Source organism: Dryobates pubescens, chromosome Z, assembly GCF_014839835.1.
Source record: "Dryobates pubescens isolate bDryPub1 chromosome Z, bDryPub1.pri, whole genome shotgun sequence".
Taxonomy (NCBI): Eukaryota; Metazoa; Chordata; class Aves; order Piciformes; family Picidae; genus Dryobates; species Dryobates pubescens.
This window is the reverse complement of record NC_071657.1, coordinates 91,050,383-91,069,737: the sequence shown is the minus strand read 5'-3', so window position 1 is coordinate 91,069,737 and position 19,355 is coordinate 91,050,383. Positions and strand designations below refer to the sequence as shown.

General features: G+C 45.0%; 1 protein-coding gene across 2 annotated transcripts in view; it reads right to left on the bottom strand.

The window, feature by feature from the left end:
* EGFLAM (EGF like, fibronectin type III and laminin G domains) overlaps nt 1-19,355 on the bottom strand; it is a 100,861-nt gene that overhangs the window by 67,774 nt on the left and 13,732 nt on the right. For both annotated transcript variants that reach the window (XM_054178568.1, XM_054178567.1), the window contains exon 2: nt 1,181-1,290. In XM_054178568.1, coding sequence (XP_054034543.1) covers nt 1,181-1,290 — 110 coding nt within the window. The remainder of the gene's footprint in view (nt 1-1,180; nt 1,291-19,355) is intronic.

Genomic DNA, 19,355 nt, shown 5'->3' with positions numbered 1-19,355 from the left:
GACTGCTCTGCACAAGTTAGACATTCCACTTCCTGTAAGAAAGCTAGTTTATTATGTTATTATAAAAATTCTTGTATCATAAATGTTCCTCCATTTCTGTTACTGTGTACAAGAGACTAATGAGCCAGGGTGAATTTGCTTTCCTAAGCAGAGACCCTGAGATACCCCAGGGTGAAAAGCTAACATGAAAATAATATGGTTTGGGGACAGTAATATCAATGCTGTTTGTCATTGTTTTTATTATCATGCCACACATGAGTTCAAGGCTCAAAAATAAACTGAGGCTTAGATACTTGATCTACTGCATAAACAGTGAAAACTATTTATGGTATGTGATTAGAAGGTGTCCCAACTATTTGAAAAACATCATGACTTACAGAAAAGCCGCTTACTCGTTGCACCTCTTTTTTTAATGCAGAAGAATGGACACAGCTACACACAGAGCCTGTCTGAGGCAGGTTTTGGCCAAAGTGTTTTAGGCTACAGGCACTTTTGTAACAATAAAAAAAAAAAATAAACTTTGCAGCTGAGCTGTGTAAGTGTCATTTCAAAGAAACATGTGTACAAGAAAGAAACCTACTGCAGGGAAGGCTGGCCATCCCGTTTTGTTCAATAGGCAGAAAAATAGTGGAGGCTAGCAGGGTGTCAGAGCCTGTTCTATAAAATTGCTGGATAAAATGGGAAAATCACTCATGTTCTTTAAAGGAAAATCACCACCAAGGCAGTGGGGAATACAACAAAGTCCCCTTTGATATTTAAGGCTGTGGCTGGACATCCAGGCTGGAAGGACAAGTCAAAGGATCTCAATGGCCCTGAAAGGACCAGTCATCTCTGCTCACTGTCAGTGTAATATTGAACTGCTCTGCTCTACTTCACTATCAGCTACTAAGAGCACTGAGATCCTTGCATGAAAACCACAACGAAAGCAATCTCTGTCCAGCACACTGTGTTTGCATACAAACCAAATTCCCACCATAGCTCACTTCTAAAACATGAACTCCTTGTTGCTTAAAGCTACAGCTCAATCTTTTCAGGCCTTCTATCTCCTGAACACCTTTTGTGCAGTGGCACTATTTGTTAGGAGACTGAGCTTTCCTGCTTGCTGTACTGTGCTGCACAAGCAGCCTGAGGCCATTCAGAGGATTGCAATCCTCCACTACCAACACAGAGGATCACTTACCGTATATCCTGTGATGGTGTTTGCATGCTGCTTTGGCATCCTCCATTGCACACTGAAGGCTGTGCAGTTCAGTGAATCCAGCAATATATCGAGAGGAGGCCCCAGCCTGTCTGCTCAAAACAAAAATATGTATAAGATGTAAGATATAAAACTTTTCCTTTAGCCAACTGGTAGGTATGGCTTTGAAGAACAGACCTGTACTGAATAGAATGGAATGGAATGGAATGGAATGGAATGGAATGGAATGGAATAGAATAGAATAGACCAGACCAGGTTGGAAAAGACCTTTGACATCAAGTCCAACCTATCACCCAACACCATCTAATCAACTAAACCATGGCACCAAGTGCCTCATCCAATCTCTTCTTAAAAATCTCCAGTGATGGTGACTCCACCGCCTCCTTGGGCAGCCCATTCCAATGGGCAATCACTCTTTCTATGAAGAACTTCTTCATAACACCCAGACTAAACCTCCCCTGGCACAGCTTGAGACTGTGTCCTCTTGTTCTGGTACTGGTTGCTAGAGATAAGAGACCAATCCCTTCCTGGCTACAACCACTCTTCAGGTAGTTTTAGAGAGCAATAAGGTCACCCCTGAGTCTCCTATTCTCCAGGCTAAACAACCCCAGCTCCCTCAGCCTCTCCTTATAGGGCTTGTGCTCCAAACCCCTCCCCAGCTTTGCTGCCCTTCTCTGGAAATGTTCCAGCAAGTCAACATCCTTCCTAAACTGAGGGGCCCAGAACTGGACACAGGACTCAAGGTGTGGTCTAACCAGTGCTGAGGACAGGGGCAGAATGACCTGCCTGTTCCTGCTGGCTACACTATTCCTGATCCAGGACAGGATGCCATTGGCATTCTTGGCCACCTGGGAACAATGCTGTCTCATGTTCAGCCTACTACCAACGAGTACCCCCAGGTCTCTTTCTGTTTGGCCGCTCTCCAGCCACTCTGACCACAGCCTGTAGCACTGCAAGGGGTTGTTGTGGCCAATGTGCAGAACCTGGCACTGAGATGTGTTAAATCTCATGCCATTAGACTTTGCCCATCTGTCCAGCCTGTTGAGGTCCCTCTGCAGAGCTCTCCTAACCTCTAACAGATCAACACCTGCACCCAGCTTGGTGTCATCTGCAAATTTACTGATGATGGACTCAATGCCCTCATCCAAATCATTAATAAAAGATATTGAACAGGATGGGGCCCAGAACTGATCCCTGGGGCACACCACTGGTGACTGGCTGCCAGCTGGATGTAGCCCCATTCACCACCACTCTCTGGGCTCAGCCCTCCAGCCAGTTCCTAACCCAGAGCAGAGTGCTGCTGTTCAAGCCAGGGGCTGACAGCTTGGCCAGGGTCAGATCTACACTTCCTGTGAGGGTCAGCGTCAAAGGCCTTGCTGATGTCCAGGTAGACTACATCCACAGCCTTCCCCACATCCACCAGGCGGGTCACCTGATCCTAGAAGGAGATCAGGTTGGTCAGGCAGGACCTGCCCTTTGTAGATCCATGCTGGCTGGGCCTGATCCCTTGGCCATCCTGGAAGTGCTGTGTGATTGCACTCAAGATGACCTCTTCCGTAATCTCGCCTGGCACTGAGGTCAGGCTGACAGGTCTGGAATTCCCTGGCTCCTCCAACAGGCCCTTCTTGCATCACATTCCAAGCTGTCAAACATAGCCCACTATGCAGATTTTACTTTGTTGTACTTCTTCCTCTCTGCCTCTGCCTTCCAAGACAGTGGTGGAGAGAAGAACCAGAAGTCATCATCCTTCTCTCAGTGGCAAGTGATCTCAAGCTGCTGATCAGCTCAGGACACTTCATGTACAGCCTTTAACCTCACTGTCATGCCCCCTATCTCGGGCTTTACACCCTACAGCAACACCCTAGTGTTCGTAAAACCAAACTGAAGTCAAAACATGCCTCCCCTTCGTGGACCATCTATAGGTCTCCCAATCACAATTAGTGAATTCCTTCACTATGTTTGGGAAGGACAATGATTTAAATAAGAAGGAAGTTTAGACTGATGAGAAGAGCACAAATGATCTCTCAGTTCCTGCCAGCTCCTCTCCAGAAGCATGTTACAGCAATGGGAACTCTTGCCATCACAGTTTCAGCCTTGTCTCTCAGCAGCTGCAGTGGGAGGAGGGCATTTTTACACAGCTATAGTGGTCTCACAGCACCTCTCCATCTCCTCTTCCCATTGTACAGGCTGTTGTGTCAATACAATGCCTAATTCAACTACTGCAAAAAAAAAAAATAAGGCTGCAGGGAAACTCTGAGCTCCATATCTAGTAACAAGTTAGCAACTGCATTTGCTGCCTAAGAAAGGACAGGTGCTGTGGAATCCAAACAGGACTTTTAACACAGCTTCTCCGTATTACCATCATCCATGCTCTTGAAACCAAATCTTGATAACAAAAAAATGTAAAAGCAAACTGATTGAGACACTGTAACCACAACTTCATTTTTTCCAGGTGGCAGTTTTACTATACTTTTTTGCATGCTCTTACCTAAGAAAAATTTAAGTACAGGCCAAAGAAATCCTTCCCCCCACACACCTTTTTTTTTTTCACTAGCTCTAACAAAATATCAAGTAAAATAAACTGGTCTAAAGGTTACTTTAAGAGGTGAAGCAAGCCTATGTCAGATTTACACTTATCACTTCCACCAACATATTTGATTTGAAGCTAAACACAAAACAACTAACAAAACGCACAGTATCAATCAGCATCGATACCCAAGTCACTAAGACATGAGCAGAACTGATATTCTGGTCCTTTTCACACTGGCCTTGCATTTTCCTAGGAAAACATTCTGGTTTATGTTTCTTAATTTGAGTGAGCGAGTGTGTCCAGACAGAGTCCATACCTCCTGGTTAACAGCAGTGACTTCTTGTTTTCCTGGCCCTTTTATCTATTTATTTCTCTTCAGTACTAAATGAAATCTTAGACAGTGCTAGATACAATCATGAAAGGATAAATATATAAATGAGGTTTAAAAGACCCTAACTTCCCTCACCCTATGCATGAAGCTTCACCCATTCTTACCTAAAAATATTCCCAGCAGACTGTCTCCCAGGCAAGGCTGCACAAGGACTCCGTGCAATGGGCTCCTCACCAACAACTTTTTTCCCTCCTTTTATTGATGAAACTACACAGCAGGGTATAAAAAGATCAATACATTTTCAGGGAAAAAAGTCTACTTTTTCATTTTCTACATACCTCAAGGACCTTTCTTACCAGTTCAAGTTGAAAGAAATTCTGAAGACTAATGCACTGTTGTAACATCCCCAAGAAGTTCACGTCGCTATAACAGGACAGGGCTGTACTTACACAGCAGGGAGGGAAAACAGACTTAGGGTTCTACCTCCATGGATCATCCTGATTGCCTGCAGTGAACTAACCTGAATTAATGGAGGCATAAACAAGAATTACAGTCTGCCCTAACATGCTCCTACTCCATAAACACAAGCCACCAGCAAGATTCCCAGTTTCTCTTCCAGCCTGCTTAATTTCCCAGACAGTCAAATAAGGAGCTGCCATCCCCTCCCAGTCATTTTCCATGGACACAACCAGCACATCTCTTCCCCTAGCTCCAAGGGGCACTGGAAACCAAGCACATCCTAAATGGATATTCAAATAAACAAATAATTACCCAGTGTTTGAAGTAATGTCAGTGAGCAAACTGCAGACTTTTAAATGCATACCTGAGATGATGGAAACTACTCAGGACTCAAAGGCAACACACATTCATACTGCCTATACAGTCTGTGGCATATTTTCAGCATCCTAGGAGTCTTCCAGCATGGTTTGGAGGATAGCACAATTTGACAACCACGGTTACAAGTTAGTATGGACATCTTATGGGAAGGAAAGAAGTGCAACCATAGGGATGAGAGCCAAATCATGCCATGCTACTTGCTCTCTAGGCCCTCACCCATTTTTCTTATTAGTACAGACTTAGCCCCATGGATCCAATGGTTTTGCCTCTGTCTACACTAGCAAAGCCTTTCCTCATGGCTCTCGTGTTGATGGACCAAAAGTCAGAGACCAGGGAGACAAAATCCCTCCCACTGTAAGTGAAGACAGGCTGCATGATCATCTGATAAACCTGAAGATATACAAGTCCATGGGGCCTAATGAAATGCACCTCAGAGTCTTGAGGGACAGAAGGGCTGGAAAGCAGCCAGGCAGAAAGGGACCTGGGGTTACTGGTTGATAGTAGGCTGAACGTGAACCAGGAGTGTGCCCAGGTGGCCAAGAAGGCCAATGGCATCCTGGCCTGTATCAGGAACAGTGTGGCCAGCAGGAGCAGGGAGGTCATTCTGCCCCTGTACACTGCACTGGTTAGGCCGCACCTCGAGTACTGTGTCCAGTTCTGGGCCCCTCAGTTTAGGAAAGATGTTGAGTTGCTGGAACGAGTCCAGAGAAGGGCAACAAAGCTGGGGAGGGGTTTGGAGCACAAGCCCTGTGAGGAGAGGCTGAGGGAGCTGGGGTGGTTTAGCCTGAAGAGGAGACTCAGGGCAGACCTTATTGCCCTCTACAACTACCTGAAGGGAGGCTGTACCTAGGTGGGGGTTGGTCTCTTCTCCCAGGCAACCAGCACCAGAACAAGAGAACACAGTCTCAAGCTGTGCCAGGGGAGGTTTAGTCTGGATGTTATGAAGAAGTTCTTCATAGAAAGAGTGATTGACCATTGGAATGGGCTGCCCAAGGAGGTGGTGGAGTCACCATCACTGGAGGTGTTTAAGAAGAGACTGGATGAGGCACTTGGTGCTATGGTTTAGTTGATTAGATGGTGTTGGGTGGTAGATTGGACTTGATGATGTCAAAGGTCTTTTCCAACATGGTTAATTCTGTGATTCTGTGAATTAGTTTGTGTAGTTCCTAAGACTGTCCATGATATTTGAAAAGTCCTGGCAGTCAGGTGAAGTCCCTGGGGACTGGAAAAAAGGAAGCATTACACCCATTGTAAAAAAGGGTAAAAAGGAAGACCCTGAGAACTACTGAATTGTCAGCCTCACCTGCTTGCCTGGGAAAATCGTGGGACAGATGCTCCTACATGCCATGCTAAGGCACAGGGAGGTGATCCAAGACAGCCAGCATGTCTTTACTAGGGGCAGGTCCTACCTCACTAACCTTGTGGCTTTCTATGATAAGGTGACTTTGTCAGTGGGTAACACACATCCTGTCGATGTGATCTATCTGGACTTCTGAAACACCTTTAACACAGTGCCCCACAACTTCCTACTTGTTAAACTAGAGATCTATGGGTTTGATGGGTAGACTGTGCAGAGGATAATGAGCTGGCTGGATGGTCACATCCAGAGGGAAGTGCTCATTGGCTTGAAGTCCAGACGGAGAGCGGTGACCAGTGGTGTCACTCAGGGGTCCATGCTGGGACCTGAACTGTTTAATATTTTTATCAATGACATAGTGAGATTGAGAGCACCATCAGCACATTTGCAAATGACACCAAGCTGAGTGGTGCTGTCAATAGTACAGAGGTACAGGATGTCATCCAGAGGGACCTGGACAAGCTGGAGAGGTGGGACCAGGTGAGCCTAATCAAGCTCAACAAGAGCAAGTGCAAGGTTCTGCACCTGGGCTGGAACAATCCTCACTATCAATACAGACTGGGGGATGAGGTGTTAGAAAGCAGCCCTGTGGAGAAGGATTTGGGGATGCTGATGGATGAGAAGCTGGACATGAGCAGACAGTTTGTGCTTGCAGCCCAGAAGGCCAATCCCATCCTGGGCTGCATCAAAAGATGTATTGCCAGCAGATCCAGAGAGGTGATTCTGCCACTTTGCTCTGATGAGACCTCACCAGCAGTACTGAGTCCAGCTCTGGAGCCCTCAGTATAGGGAGGACAGGGACCTGGTGGAGGGCCACAAAGGGGACTGGAGCTACAAGGACAGGCTGAGAGAGCTGGGGTTGTTCAGCCTGGAAAAGAGGAGACTCTGGGGAGACCTAATAGCAGCCTTCCAGTACCTGAAGGGGGCCTACAGGAAGAATGGGGAGAGACTGTGTACAAGGGCCTGTGGTGACAGGACAAGGGGCAGTGGCTTCAAACTAGAGAAGGGCATATTTAGAATGGATATCAGGAAGAAGTTCTTTACTATGAAGGTGGTGGAACACTGGAACAGGTTGCCCAGGGAGGTGTTTGAGGCCCCATCCCTGGAGATATTCATGGAGAGGCTTGACAAGTCCCTGGGCAGCCTGGTCTAGTTGGGGCTGTCTCTGCTGACTGTGGGGAGGTCAGACTAGATGACCTTTGAAGGTGTCTTCCAGCATGAACCGTTCTATGATTCTATGATCAGTTCATACATCTATAAACAATAACTGTGCTACAAAAAAAAGTTTCTACTGACCACATCTGTACCAGATCATAGAATCATTGAATGGCTTAGTTTGGAAGGGCTGTCAGAGGTATCTACTCCAATCTCTCAACTAGACTCAACTGCTCAACTGCTACAACAGGCTGAGGGAGCTGGGGTTGTTCAGCCTGGAGAAGAGGAGGCTCGGGGGAGACCTTATAGTGGCCTTCTAGTACATGAAGGGGATCTACAAGAAGGATGAAAAGAGACTGTTCACAAAGGCCTTCAGTGATAGGATGAGAGGCAAAGGCTTCAAACTAGAGAAGAGCAGGTTTAGATTGATGTTAGGAACAGGTTACTTGCCAAGGAGGTAGTGGAACACTGGAACAGGTTGCCCAGGGATGTGGTTGGGGCCCCATCCCTGGAGATACTCAAAGTGAAGCTTGACAGGTCTCTGGGCAACCTTATCTAGTTGAGGATGCCCCTGCTTACTGCAGAGGGAGTTGAACTAGATGATCTTCAGAGGTCCCTTCCTAACCAGACCATTCTACGATTCTGTGAATAATTTGGAAGAACAAATAAATCTGGGGGAAAAAAATAAAAACAAAAAAGCAATCAATTTGCAGACTATTTGCAATCAAAATGGCAATATCTATTAAATAAGGATCCAGAGTCCTACTAAGCATTACAACCTTCAGTTCGCACGTGATGAAAGGACACAGACAGTCAAATACTGATCTCAGTTGCACTAGCCTATAAATTGTCTCTAGAGGAGTAAACACAAACTAAAGCTAGGGGAAATGCAAGTAAAGAGCCAGAAGGTCTATATTTCCATCCTCATTGATTAATTCTCCTTAGAAGTTGGAAATTCCACTAAGACAACAAAGATGGTTGCAGAAGGTGTTCTTGGGAACCAGGTATAAGCAGCACTAGCACCTAGCATTGTCTTTGGAAGCATCATCAGATGATGCTCAGCCATCAAACAACAGTTTGGGTAGTGTGTAGGATCTGCTCACCGCAACACTGCATCCTACTCTCCCTGTGACAAAACTGTGCTACAAGTAGGCATGTGGTGCTCACCCTGCCATGGACCACACTGCCTCCTGGTTAATCTGCGAGCAAGGAGGAAAATGAAAACCTGGGCCAGTATTGCTTCTTCCAGTCACAGAATTATTTCTTGAGGAGAATAGCTGGCAAGGCAGAGAGGAGCATCTGATGCAGGGTGGGGGTCCTCACAGCCCTCTGCTGTCATTACTCCTGACCTTACAGGCTATATATATCCAAGGATTCACAGTCACTTCTGGTTATGAGAGTGTAACTACACAACCCATCAGAAAGTAAAGGATGCCCAACTGCCTTTGCACCCACAAGAAAGTGACCATGTGACCCGACAGAAGAAATATTTATGCCACTGAGATGCAGGATATGTCATGGCTTTAAAACAGTCATGGTGAGACACTGTATCAAAGCAGTCTGTCAGCTGATCAGAACTGTTGCAACACGTATCTCTGGTTTACCAACACATCATTTCCAGCTAAATGTATGCTTGAGGTATTCTCCAAGATTTTACAGAACATCATGTGTTATACACCCTACAAATGGGTATTAAAACTGGTCTAAACACTTATGTCTTTATGTCAAAGGTCATGTTTAGACTATAAAACATAAAAACAGCTTTCAGGGTAAAACTCCACGTATTTGTAGTTCCTCCTACAGTTTAGGTCAGAAATACCTCTCTTCTCAAAATTCAGCATGAAATTTTTGTTAATCTGGTAGCAACATGCACAGCGCAAAACCACAGCAGAGCCTACTCCCCTCCACAGCCTGATGGATAGAAACCTGCAGATGAGGGAAGCACAGTACACCTACTATTTGTACACAGTCTGAACATTTGCCCCTGCAAATTACTCCATAGTTCACAAAATCACAGCATGTTAGGGGTTGGAAGGGACCTCGAAAGGTCATCCAGTCCAACCCACCTGTCAGGGCAGGATCACCCATACCTGATCACACAGGAATGCATCTAGGTGGGTTTTGAGCATCCCCAGAGAATGAGATATTCAATGCCCCTGGGCAGCCTGTTCCAGTGTTCCATCACCCTCACAGTGAAATTTTTTTCCTCATGTTTCCATGGAACTTACTACACCTCAACTTCCACCGATTGCCCCTTGTCCTGTCATTGGGCATCACTGAGAAGAGCCTGGCTCCATCCTCTTGGCACTCACCCTTTATGTATTTATAAACATTAATGAGGTCACTCCTTGGTCTCCTCCTTAGTCCTCCTCCTGGGATTCACTGAATACCTAAGAAGGCATGGAGATCAGCTCTGATCATAAAGAACAAGCAACCAATTTATATAAAAATAAAATTAAACACATGTTGTACAAACACGTCATTCTCCTTCCCAGCCCATCAAGCAGGGGCAGTTCTATGTTGTTCCAAACGCCTTGATGAAACTGGTAATGGCAGCACTGACTTTGATCCCTTGCAAAGAAGATATTAATCAAGGGAGACCACTCTTACACATACGACTATACTTTGTAAAATCATACCAAATACAAGAAGTTAAAAAGTATTTGGCTGCAGATGCACAATGTCAAGCTGATAACATTGCACTTATTTTCTGTTTACAGTTATTCTGTTCTAAAAATATACAAGAACTTCTAAACCAAAGTCATCCCCAAAAACTATCTCCAAGTGAGCAGATGAAGGCATAAGCCCTCTTCCTAAGATGGAGTTAATTTTCACCATTTTTACCATTATTTGATGTTTGCTTCACAAAAGCAACTCAGATTGAAAATGGTAAAAATGCTTATTCCATTGATACAAGTCTCATTTCCATTGCAGCTCCCATTGCCACAGACAACAGCCCCTGCCCACAAATAAAACAGCCATAGGCTGCCATCAGACTGGTTAGAGCCAAAGTGCCTTCTGGGAACAATCCCTAGCCTGGACCAGTCACAGTATCACAGTATCACAGTATCACCAAGGTTGGAAGAGACCTCGAGGATCATCGAGTCCAACCTGTCACCACAGACCTCATGACTAGACCATGGCACCAAGTGCCACATCCAATCCCCTCTTGAACACCTTGAGGGATGGTGACTCCACCACCTCCCTGGGCAGCCCATTCCAATGGCTAACAGCTCTCTCTGTGAAGAACTTTCTCCTCACCTCAAGCCTAAACTCCCCCTGGCACAGCTTGAGACTGTGTCCTCTTGTTCTGGTGCTGGTTGCTTGAGAGAAGAAACCAACTCCCTCCTGGCTACAACCACCCTTCAGGTAGTTGTAGAGAGCAGTAAGGTCTCTGAGCCTCCTCTTCTCCAGGATGAACAACCCCAGTTCCCTCAGCCTCTCCTCATAGGGCTTGTGCTTGAGGCCTCTCACCAGCCTCGTTGCCCTTCTCTGGACATGTTCAGTCGATGTATCAGTGCTCTGGGATGCCCCCTGCCATCACTGAAATCACTGAATCCACCATCAGAGATGTCACTTCCATGTCTGTCCACCTTTGTGATTTTAAGCAGAGTTAGCTTGGGAAAAATCCAAAACTGATTTAAATTTCAAATTATATTTAAACAATACTACTGAAAGCAGTATTTTTTTAAATATTTGTGAATGGAATATCTAAAAAGTTGGAGTTAGAAAATTCTCTTCTACAATTTCAATTATATTTTATATTTAATCTTTTCTCTTTTAAGTTCTTTATGCTGTTTCAAGGCATGCAATAAAAACATTAGAAAATAATATACAAATAACTCACTCATAATCCATATGCAAACATATGGTAATCCATTTAAGGGAAAACAAACAGTTTATTTCATCACTACTGGAACAACTTATCCTCAGCACTGTCCTTAAGCACATCAAGGACAAGGGAGTGATTAGAGCAGTCAACACGGTTTTACCAAGGGGAAGTCATGTAGTCATGTTTGACCAACCTGATAGCCTTTTATGAGGACATAACCAGGTAGAGAGATGATAGTAGAACAGTGGATGTGGTTTATCTTGATTTCAGTAAAGCATGTGACACCATCTCCAACAGCATCCTTGCAGCTAAACTGAGGAAGTGTGGTCTGGATGGTCAGGTAGTGAGGTGGATTGGGAACTGGCTGAAGGAAAGAACCTGTGGAAAGAGCTGTGGCCAATGGGATGGTGTCTACTTGGAGGCCTGTATCTAGTGGAATCCCTCAGGGGTCAGTACTCGGACCAGCACTACTCAATATACTCATCAACATCCTGGATGAGGGCAAAAAGTGCACTGTCAGCAAATTTGCTGATGACACAAAACAGGGTGGAGAAGCTGACACACCAGAGGATTGTGCTGCCATTCAGTGAGACTTAGGCTGGAGAGTTAGGTAGGGAGAAATTTAATTAAATCCAACAAGGGCAAGTGTAGAGTCTTGCACCTGGGAAAGAACAACCTCATGTATCAGTATAGGTTGGGGACTGACCTGCTAGAGGGCAGTAAAGGGGAAAAGGACCTGGGGGTCCTAGTGGATGGGAAGTTGACCATGAACCAGCAATGTGCTCCTGTGGCCAAGAAGGCCAATGCCATTCCAGGGTGTATTAGAAGGGGTGTGGTTAGTAGGTCGAGAGAGGTTCTCCTCCCCCTTTACTCTGCTCTGATGAAGCTGCATCTGGAATATTGCATCCAGTTCCATGTCACTCAGATCAGAAAGGACAAGGAACTGTTTGAAAGAGTCCAGCACAGAGCCACAAAGATGATTAAGGCAGTGGAACATCTTCTTTTTGAGGAAAGACTGAGGGAGCTGGGGCTCTTCAGGTTGGAGAACAGGAGACTAAGGGTGACCTCATTAATGTTTACAAATATGTAAAGGGTGAGCGCCAAGAGGATGGAGCCAGGCTCTTCTCAGCAGTGCCCAATGACAGGACAAGGGGCAATGAGTGGAAGTTGAGGCACAGGAAATTCCATGGAAACGTGAGGAAGAATTTTTTACTGTGAGGGTGATTGAACACTGGAACAGGCTGCCCAGGGGGGCTGTGGAGTCTCCCTCTCTGGAGATTTTCAAAACCCACCTGGATGCACTCCTATGTGATCTGCTCTAGGTGATCCTGCTCTGGCAGGGGACTTGGACTGGATGATCTTTCAAGGTCCCTTCCAAGCCCCAACATTTTGTGATTCTGTGATTATGTAGTTTGTGGTTTGGCAAAGTAAAATCCTCATACTATATACTCTGCAGTACTATCAGTGATAGGGGAATAGGCCAGTGAAATGAGATGACTATTTCATTCTTTTATCTGTGGGTAACAGCTAAGAGGTACTTACAGTAGGACAGTTGTTATTGTGCCTCCTATTTGTGTCCCAAGAAAGAAAGAGAAGTTTGTGGATGAAATGCCAGTCATCACCACTGACAAGTCAAAATAGAAATAAATAAATAACCTCACCAAAGACAATTCTAACTAATTCTAAATTGAAGTTTTCAGAACAAAGCATATCCAGAAAGAGAAAATCCTTCAGATTTCTTTCATTTTAATCATTATTTAATTCAGTTCAGTAATTCTTCAAAAAATAGAAGAGTTTTACTGAAATAGTGTTTTATCATGAAAAATCTGGCTTTAAGAAAAAACGTCTGTCCACTGCTAAAAGTGACACAAGTTGTATTACAGCTCATTCAGTCTCTGAAACATTGTTGAAACTCTCATTTGTAGAACAATAAACAGCACTAGGGTTTTTTCTATTTTCTTTTTACAGTCTGAGCAAGGTTATGCAAACATCACAAAGGAATGAAGACAGCAGGATCACCAAAAAAAAAAATAAAAAAAAAGGTCAGGAAAGACTAAATGAAAAAAATGTGCCGATTTTTCAACTCTTTGAAGCAACTTCCAACTCCCATTGTCCAGCAGTGGTATGTAAGAGAGCAAAAACCACACAGTCACAACAACCACAAACGATGACCACTTGAAACTGGAAAATCTCAGATGGTGTCTCCTGGCCCTGCATGCTCAGTAGCAGCATCAATGTGGAAAACATGAAAAAATAGATAAATCTTCATAATCATTGTTCAGAATAAGTTACCTACCACTGCTAGTGCACCAGATCCTAACAAGAAGAAATCCACTTTATCACCTGCATGCTGCCACTGTGAGCACTGACACAGAGACCTCTGATAGTCTGTCCCCATAAAAACATCACAGCTCTTGACCTGGACCATGGTACAAAAACCTTTGGAGAGACTAATCCAATTTTTGGTCCTTTAAAAAGATTGTAACGAACAAACAGCATGGTAGGAAAAAAACCCACAAAACCACCACCAACAACAACAAAAAACCCCACTTCAACATTACAATAACAGCAGGCTTGGACTCACGTGATGTTTTTCTGATGCAGTATATAGCATCTGTTATCTGCCCCTTGTACATCTGAGGTCACAGTCCTTGGGGTATTTATAGACCAAGGAAGAGGAATGAAAGAGGCAAAGATCAGAACTTAAGCTACACACAACACAGTGAATCCCATTAAAAACAAACAGGCACAATGCCAGTGGAGACTTTGTCACAGCTTTTCCTGCTTTGCTTCGACCCTACAGATCACAGAAGAGAAGGGCAGAGGTGGGAAGCCCCATTCCTCTCCCTGCACACCTCCTCAGAGCAAGGCTTTGCTTCCAGATAGGCTCTAACTCTGCAGAGAAGGGAAGGAGAGTGGAGAACTCTGCACAGTGTTCAGTGACTTACAGGTGTGAGAAGGAATAACAGAAACTGATCTTTTAAGTGCTTTTTTAAAAGTGATAGATACAGATCGATGGTTATGTAGTGGAATCGCTTTGGGGTAATTTCTGGTGCTGAAGGTTAGTGAATGCAGAGGACAGCATTACCTCTGAGCAAAGTTCTAACTTATACCTGTGCTGCTTATGTCAAGAAGAACAATCTATGGACAACTCTTAGAGGTTTGCATTTGTAATAATTACAGATTGGAAGCCAGTCTGACTAACACAAGTGCACACCTGCATGCACTGTACTTGCATCTGAGAAAACTTGGTGAAATGTTTTTCCTAACAGAAGTGCTTACCACTTCCATTATAAATGTAGTATAGATGTTTGTAAAAAGCCCCAGCATGCCACTCCAGTTGCATAAGCACTGGTGTATTCTTGGAAGCCTGAGTCAAAATCTAGTTCTTGCACCTCTAAAACCAGACTTGTACTTCAGCTGTCAAAAACCCAGTGTTGGGACATAGCTGAACTAATTCCTGATGTCTCCACAGCACCTTGGCCTGGCAAAGAAAAAGGGTAGCCAGGTCCCCATTCCACAGAAGGGAGTATCACTGATGATCACCTCTTCCTGCTCCACTATACAGACTGCTTGAATGCAAAGCACAACATTTTTCCTGGCTTGAGATTACCTGGTTGCTCTTAGCCCTGCTTTGTCCCTGCAGATACTCCTAGGGGCTAGCAGGCACTGGTGTGCAGCTGGTCCTGTCTGCTGCTGGAGCCCTGCATACCCTGCTATTGCCTGCTTTCTCCTCAGCTGCTTCACCAATTTTCAAGTAACTTTTTAAAAAATTGTCCCAGAGGTTTAACTGAAGCATTAGATATAAGTTGAAATCAATAAACAGCATGATAGCACATCTATGCAACAGACTTTAATAGGTTGGGCTGGATAAGAACCAGCATGCCAGTAGCATTCCCTAGCATCCACTCAAAACCCATTTTGCTTCATGGTTTTCCATACCTGGACTACACTGGGAACGGCAATCAATTAAAAAGCCATTGAGCTGAGAGGCAGCAGCAGCAAATGCAGTGGCTTTCCAGACGTGGTCCTCAGAAGGCCTGCAATTGCTGCTTGGGTGAGACAGACTCAGTGGCTCAAAAGAGAAGCTCTGCGTCCAAGGAAAACTGTGTCATCCAGAAGTGCAGTTTCATCCTACCACTGAGCAAAAGCTGCAGCTCACTAAAAGTGGCAAGGGTAACTCACACCTTCTCGTGCCCTGCCACCTCTGCACTGCTCCATCCCTCTCCCTCCAGGCATTTCTCTTCATCTTCCCACCCTAAGACTTCTCCTTCCCCTTTTACACTGATTTGAGTATCATCTAAGAGAATTCAACCCATTTCCACCAGAAAAAGAAAAGGCTTTTCTCTTTTCTCCTTCAGTTATACATCTGGGGTGCTAGGAAGTGAACGCTAGAGGAGGTCCAGAAAACACTGGCATTCCAAACATTATGGGAAGCAGAAACTGGAAAACATTAACAAACACAGTTAATTTCATAATTGAATCCTAGACACTGTTGGTGAAAATAAACACTACTAAGCAGGCTATTACTGTTCTGAAATGAAATTATAAAAATAAGGATAAAGGTCAGCCCACTATATTTTGTGGACATTTATAACACACGTAAAGAATTCTATGTATTCTATGTATTCTAAAATACATAAGAAAATCACATATAAAAGACACTGTCTTCATCAGCAAAAATACATCTTCATTACATATATGTTATATATATATAAATAAAATGGTCAGTTAAACTGTAAAAATGTCAAATAACTTGTAAATTTCTTTTTCCATCAACCAATAGTACTTTAGGGTATAGTTTTCAGGTGTTTGCTATTCCAAGCTTATTATCTTCAATAGGAACCATGGCAAAACTGTTTATGCTGTTTGAAAAATGGTGTCCTTGATGTCTCTTAATCTATTTGCTTTATCTGCTACAAATTTCTCTCTCACTGATGCACAACATGAAATGGAGCTCTTGGAGAAATAGCTTACTTGGTATAAGAAACAAAATTCAAGGGGAGCTTCTAAACGCAGGAAAGCTAAGCTGCACAACCACCATTGGCAAGAGAGCTCCTCGGGACCGGCACCGGGACCGGTGTGCTCGAGCTGAGAGGCACTCTAGTTTGGTTTCTTTTGGGGGCTTTTCAGGGTGAGAGGACTTCGGCAGACAGCGAGGACCAGCAGGGTCATCTTCTCACGTGCCTGCTCAGGAGGGTGATGTCAGCCAACTTAAACACGGGAGAGCTGAGCTGCGCAGCTGCCATTGGGCAAGAGAGCCTTCCCGCTCGGCTGCAGCCAGCGGCACGTGCCGCGTCAGCCCACAGAGTGCGGAAACCTCTGTGTTAGCTTGGGCAAAATACAGCAGTCAGGTGGAATATATATATTTAACAACAAACAATAAAAAAACCCAAACTTAAATTCACCTACATGAAGAGATCCAGCCATGGTAATGACTCGGCCAAAGACTACTAGAAAAACGGTAGGTAGCCAGCCAGAGCCAGCACACAAGCATGCAGGTATCCAGGCTGCTAGCTGCAGAGAGTGCTGGAGCTTGGTGCTTGGAATGGAGGGTGAAGGAGACAACACCTGTGTGAGGTGTGACCAACTGAATTACCTTCTCAATCTGGTGGCTGAGCTAAAGGATGATGTATCAAGACTCAGGACTCTAAGTGAATGCAAAAGGGAGTTAGATATGTGGGAGCAGTCTTTGCAGACCCCCCCATTTGAGGGAGGTGACCTTGGAAACAGAAGGGGATGGGTACAGGTCCCTGTTAGGAGAAGCACAGGGAATCCATCCTGGCCCTCTTCACCTTCCCCATTGCCCCTGCACAATAAGTATGAGACCCTGCAGGTTGAGGGCAATGTGGATGAGAAGGAAGAAGAGGAACCTTTTAAGGGGGTGCCTAAAGCAAATCACTCCCCACCAACCATCAGGACTAGCACCATAAAATAAAAGAGGAGGGTAACTGTTGTTGATGACTCTCTCCTGAGGGGAACAGAGGGTCCTATATGTTGTCCTGACACATTCCTCAGGGAAGTCTGCTGCTTACCTGGGGCCTGGATGAGACATCACCAGGAGACTACCCAACCTAATCCAACCCTCTGACTAATACCCATTGCTGGTAAACCTAGCTGGAAGCAATGAGATTGATAAGAACAGCATCAGGACAAACAAAAAGGAATTCAAGGCCCTAGGACAATAGGTTCATGGGGCAGGAGCTCAAGTGGTATTCTGCTCAGTTCCCTCAGTGGCAGGGGTGTACACTGAGAGGAACAGGAGAACCCATGCCATCAACAATTGGCTCAAGGAATGGTGCCAGCAATGGAATTTTGGGTTCTTTGATCCAGGGACAACTTTTACTGCACCTGACCTGCTGGACCTAGGATGGGGTGAATCTATCTAGAAAAGGCAAGAGGGCTCTAGCACTAGAGTTGGCAGGGCACATAGGGAAGGCTTTAAACAAGGTTTGAAGGGGGTGGGTGAGGAAACCAGTGTTTCTGGAGAGGAAAGAGAGGGACATAAACTAGAGTTAGATGAGAAATCAGCAGCCCAGCTGAAGTGTGTGTACACCAACGCATGCAGTATGGGTAACAAACAAGAGGAACTGGAAGTCTTGGTTCACCACAAAACTATGATGCAGCTGCCGTTACAGAAACATGGTGGGACAATTCACACAATTGGAGTACTGCACTGGGGTGTTACAAGCTCTTTAGGAGAGACAAGTGAGGGAGAAGAAGAGGAGGGGTGTTCCTGTATATTAGAGAATCTCTTGATGCCACAGAACTTGATGGATGCGGATGAAAGGATTGAAGAGTGCCTGTGGGTTAAAATCAGAGGCAGGGCTAACAAGGCTGACATCCTGATTGGAGTCTGTTACAGACCACCCAACCAGGATGAAGAGGTTGATGAAATATTCTATAAGCAACTGGAGGATGTCTCAAAATCATCAGACCTTGTCCTTGTAGGCAACTTTAACCTGCCAGACATCTGCTGGGAACTTAACTCAGCTGAGAGGAGGCAGTCCAGAAGGTTCTTAGAGTGTATGGAGGACAGCTTCCTGATGCATCTGGTCAGTGAGCCTACTGTTCATTGACCTGCTGTTTTCAAATAGAGAAGGGCTGGTGGGAGATGTGACGGTGGGAGGCTGTCTAGGGTGCAGCAACGATGAGATAGGGAAGTTTTCAATATGCAGGGAAATAAGGAGGAGCAATAACAAAACCCTCACTTTGGACTGCTGGAGGGCAGACTTCAGCTTATTTAAGCAACTAATTCAGAGAGTACCCTGGGTAGCAGCCCTTAAGAACAAAGGGGTCCAGGATGGTTGGACCTACTTCAAGCAGGAACTCTTTAAGGTGCAGGAACTCTTGAAGGCACAGGAACTCTTGAAGGCACAGGAACAGGCTCTGTCCATGTGGTGAAAGATCACAGAATCACAGAATCACCAAGGTTGGAAGAAACCTCAAAGATCATCAAGTCCAACCTATCCGGTGGGGAAGGCGACCGGCCTGGATGGGCAAGCAGCTCTTGAAGGAATTAAGGGGAAAAAAGAGGATGTATTGCCTTTGGAAAAGGGGGAGGCAACTCATGATACATTTAAGGGTGTTGTTAGATCATGTAGGAGAAAAATTAGAGAGGCAAAAGCCCAGTTAGAACTCAAGCTGGCCCCTTCTGTGAAAGACAATAAAAAGCATTTTTATAAATATATTAACGCTAAAGAGAGGGGTGAGAAGAACCTGCACTCCTTATTGAACTTGGAGGGGAATGTTGTAACTAAAGATGACAAAAAGGCTGAGGTACTAAATACCTTTTTTGCCTCCATTTTCAACAGTAAGGCAGGAGGACTTCAGGATAACTGGCCTCCTGAACTGGTAGATGGGGTCAGTGAGCAGTATAATCCCCCTGAAATCTGTGAGAAATTAATTAGAGATTTGCTGAGCCACTTGGATACTCACAAGTCCATTGGACCAGATGGGATCCATCCTAGGGTGCTGAGAGACCTGGAAGATGAGCTCACCAAGGCAGTGTCCATCATTTACCACCAGTCCTCGCTCACCAGAGAGGTCCCGATGACTGGAAACTGGCCAATATGATTCCCTTCCACAAGAAGGGTTGGGTGGAGGAACCTGGAA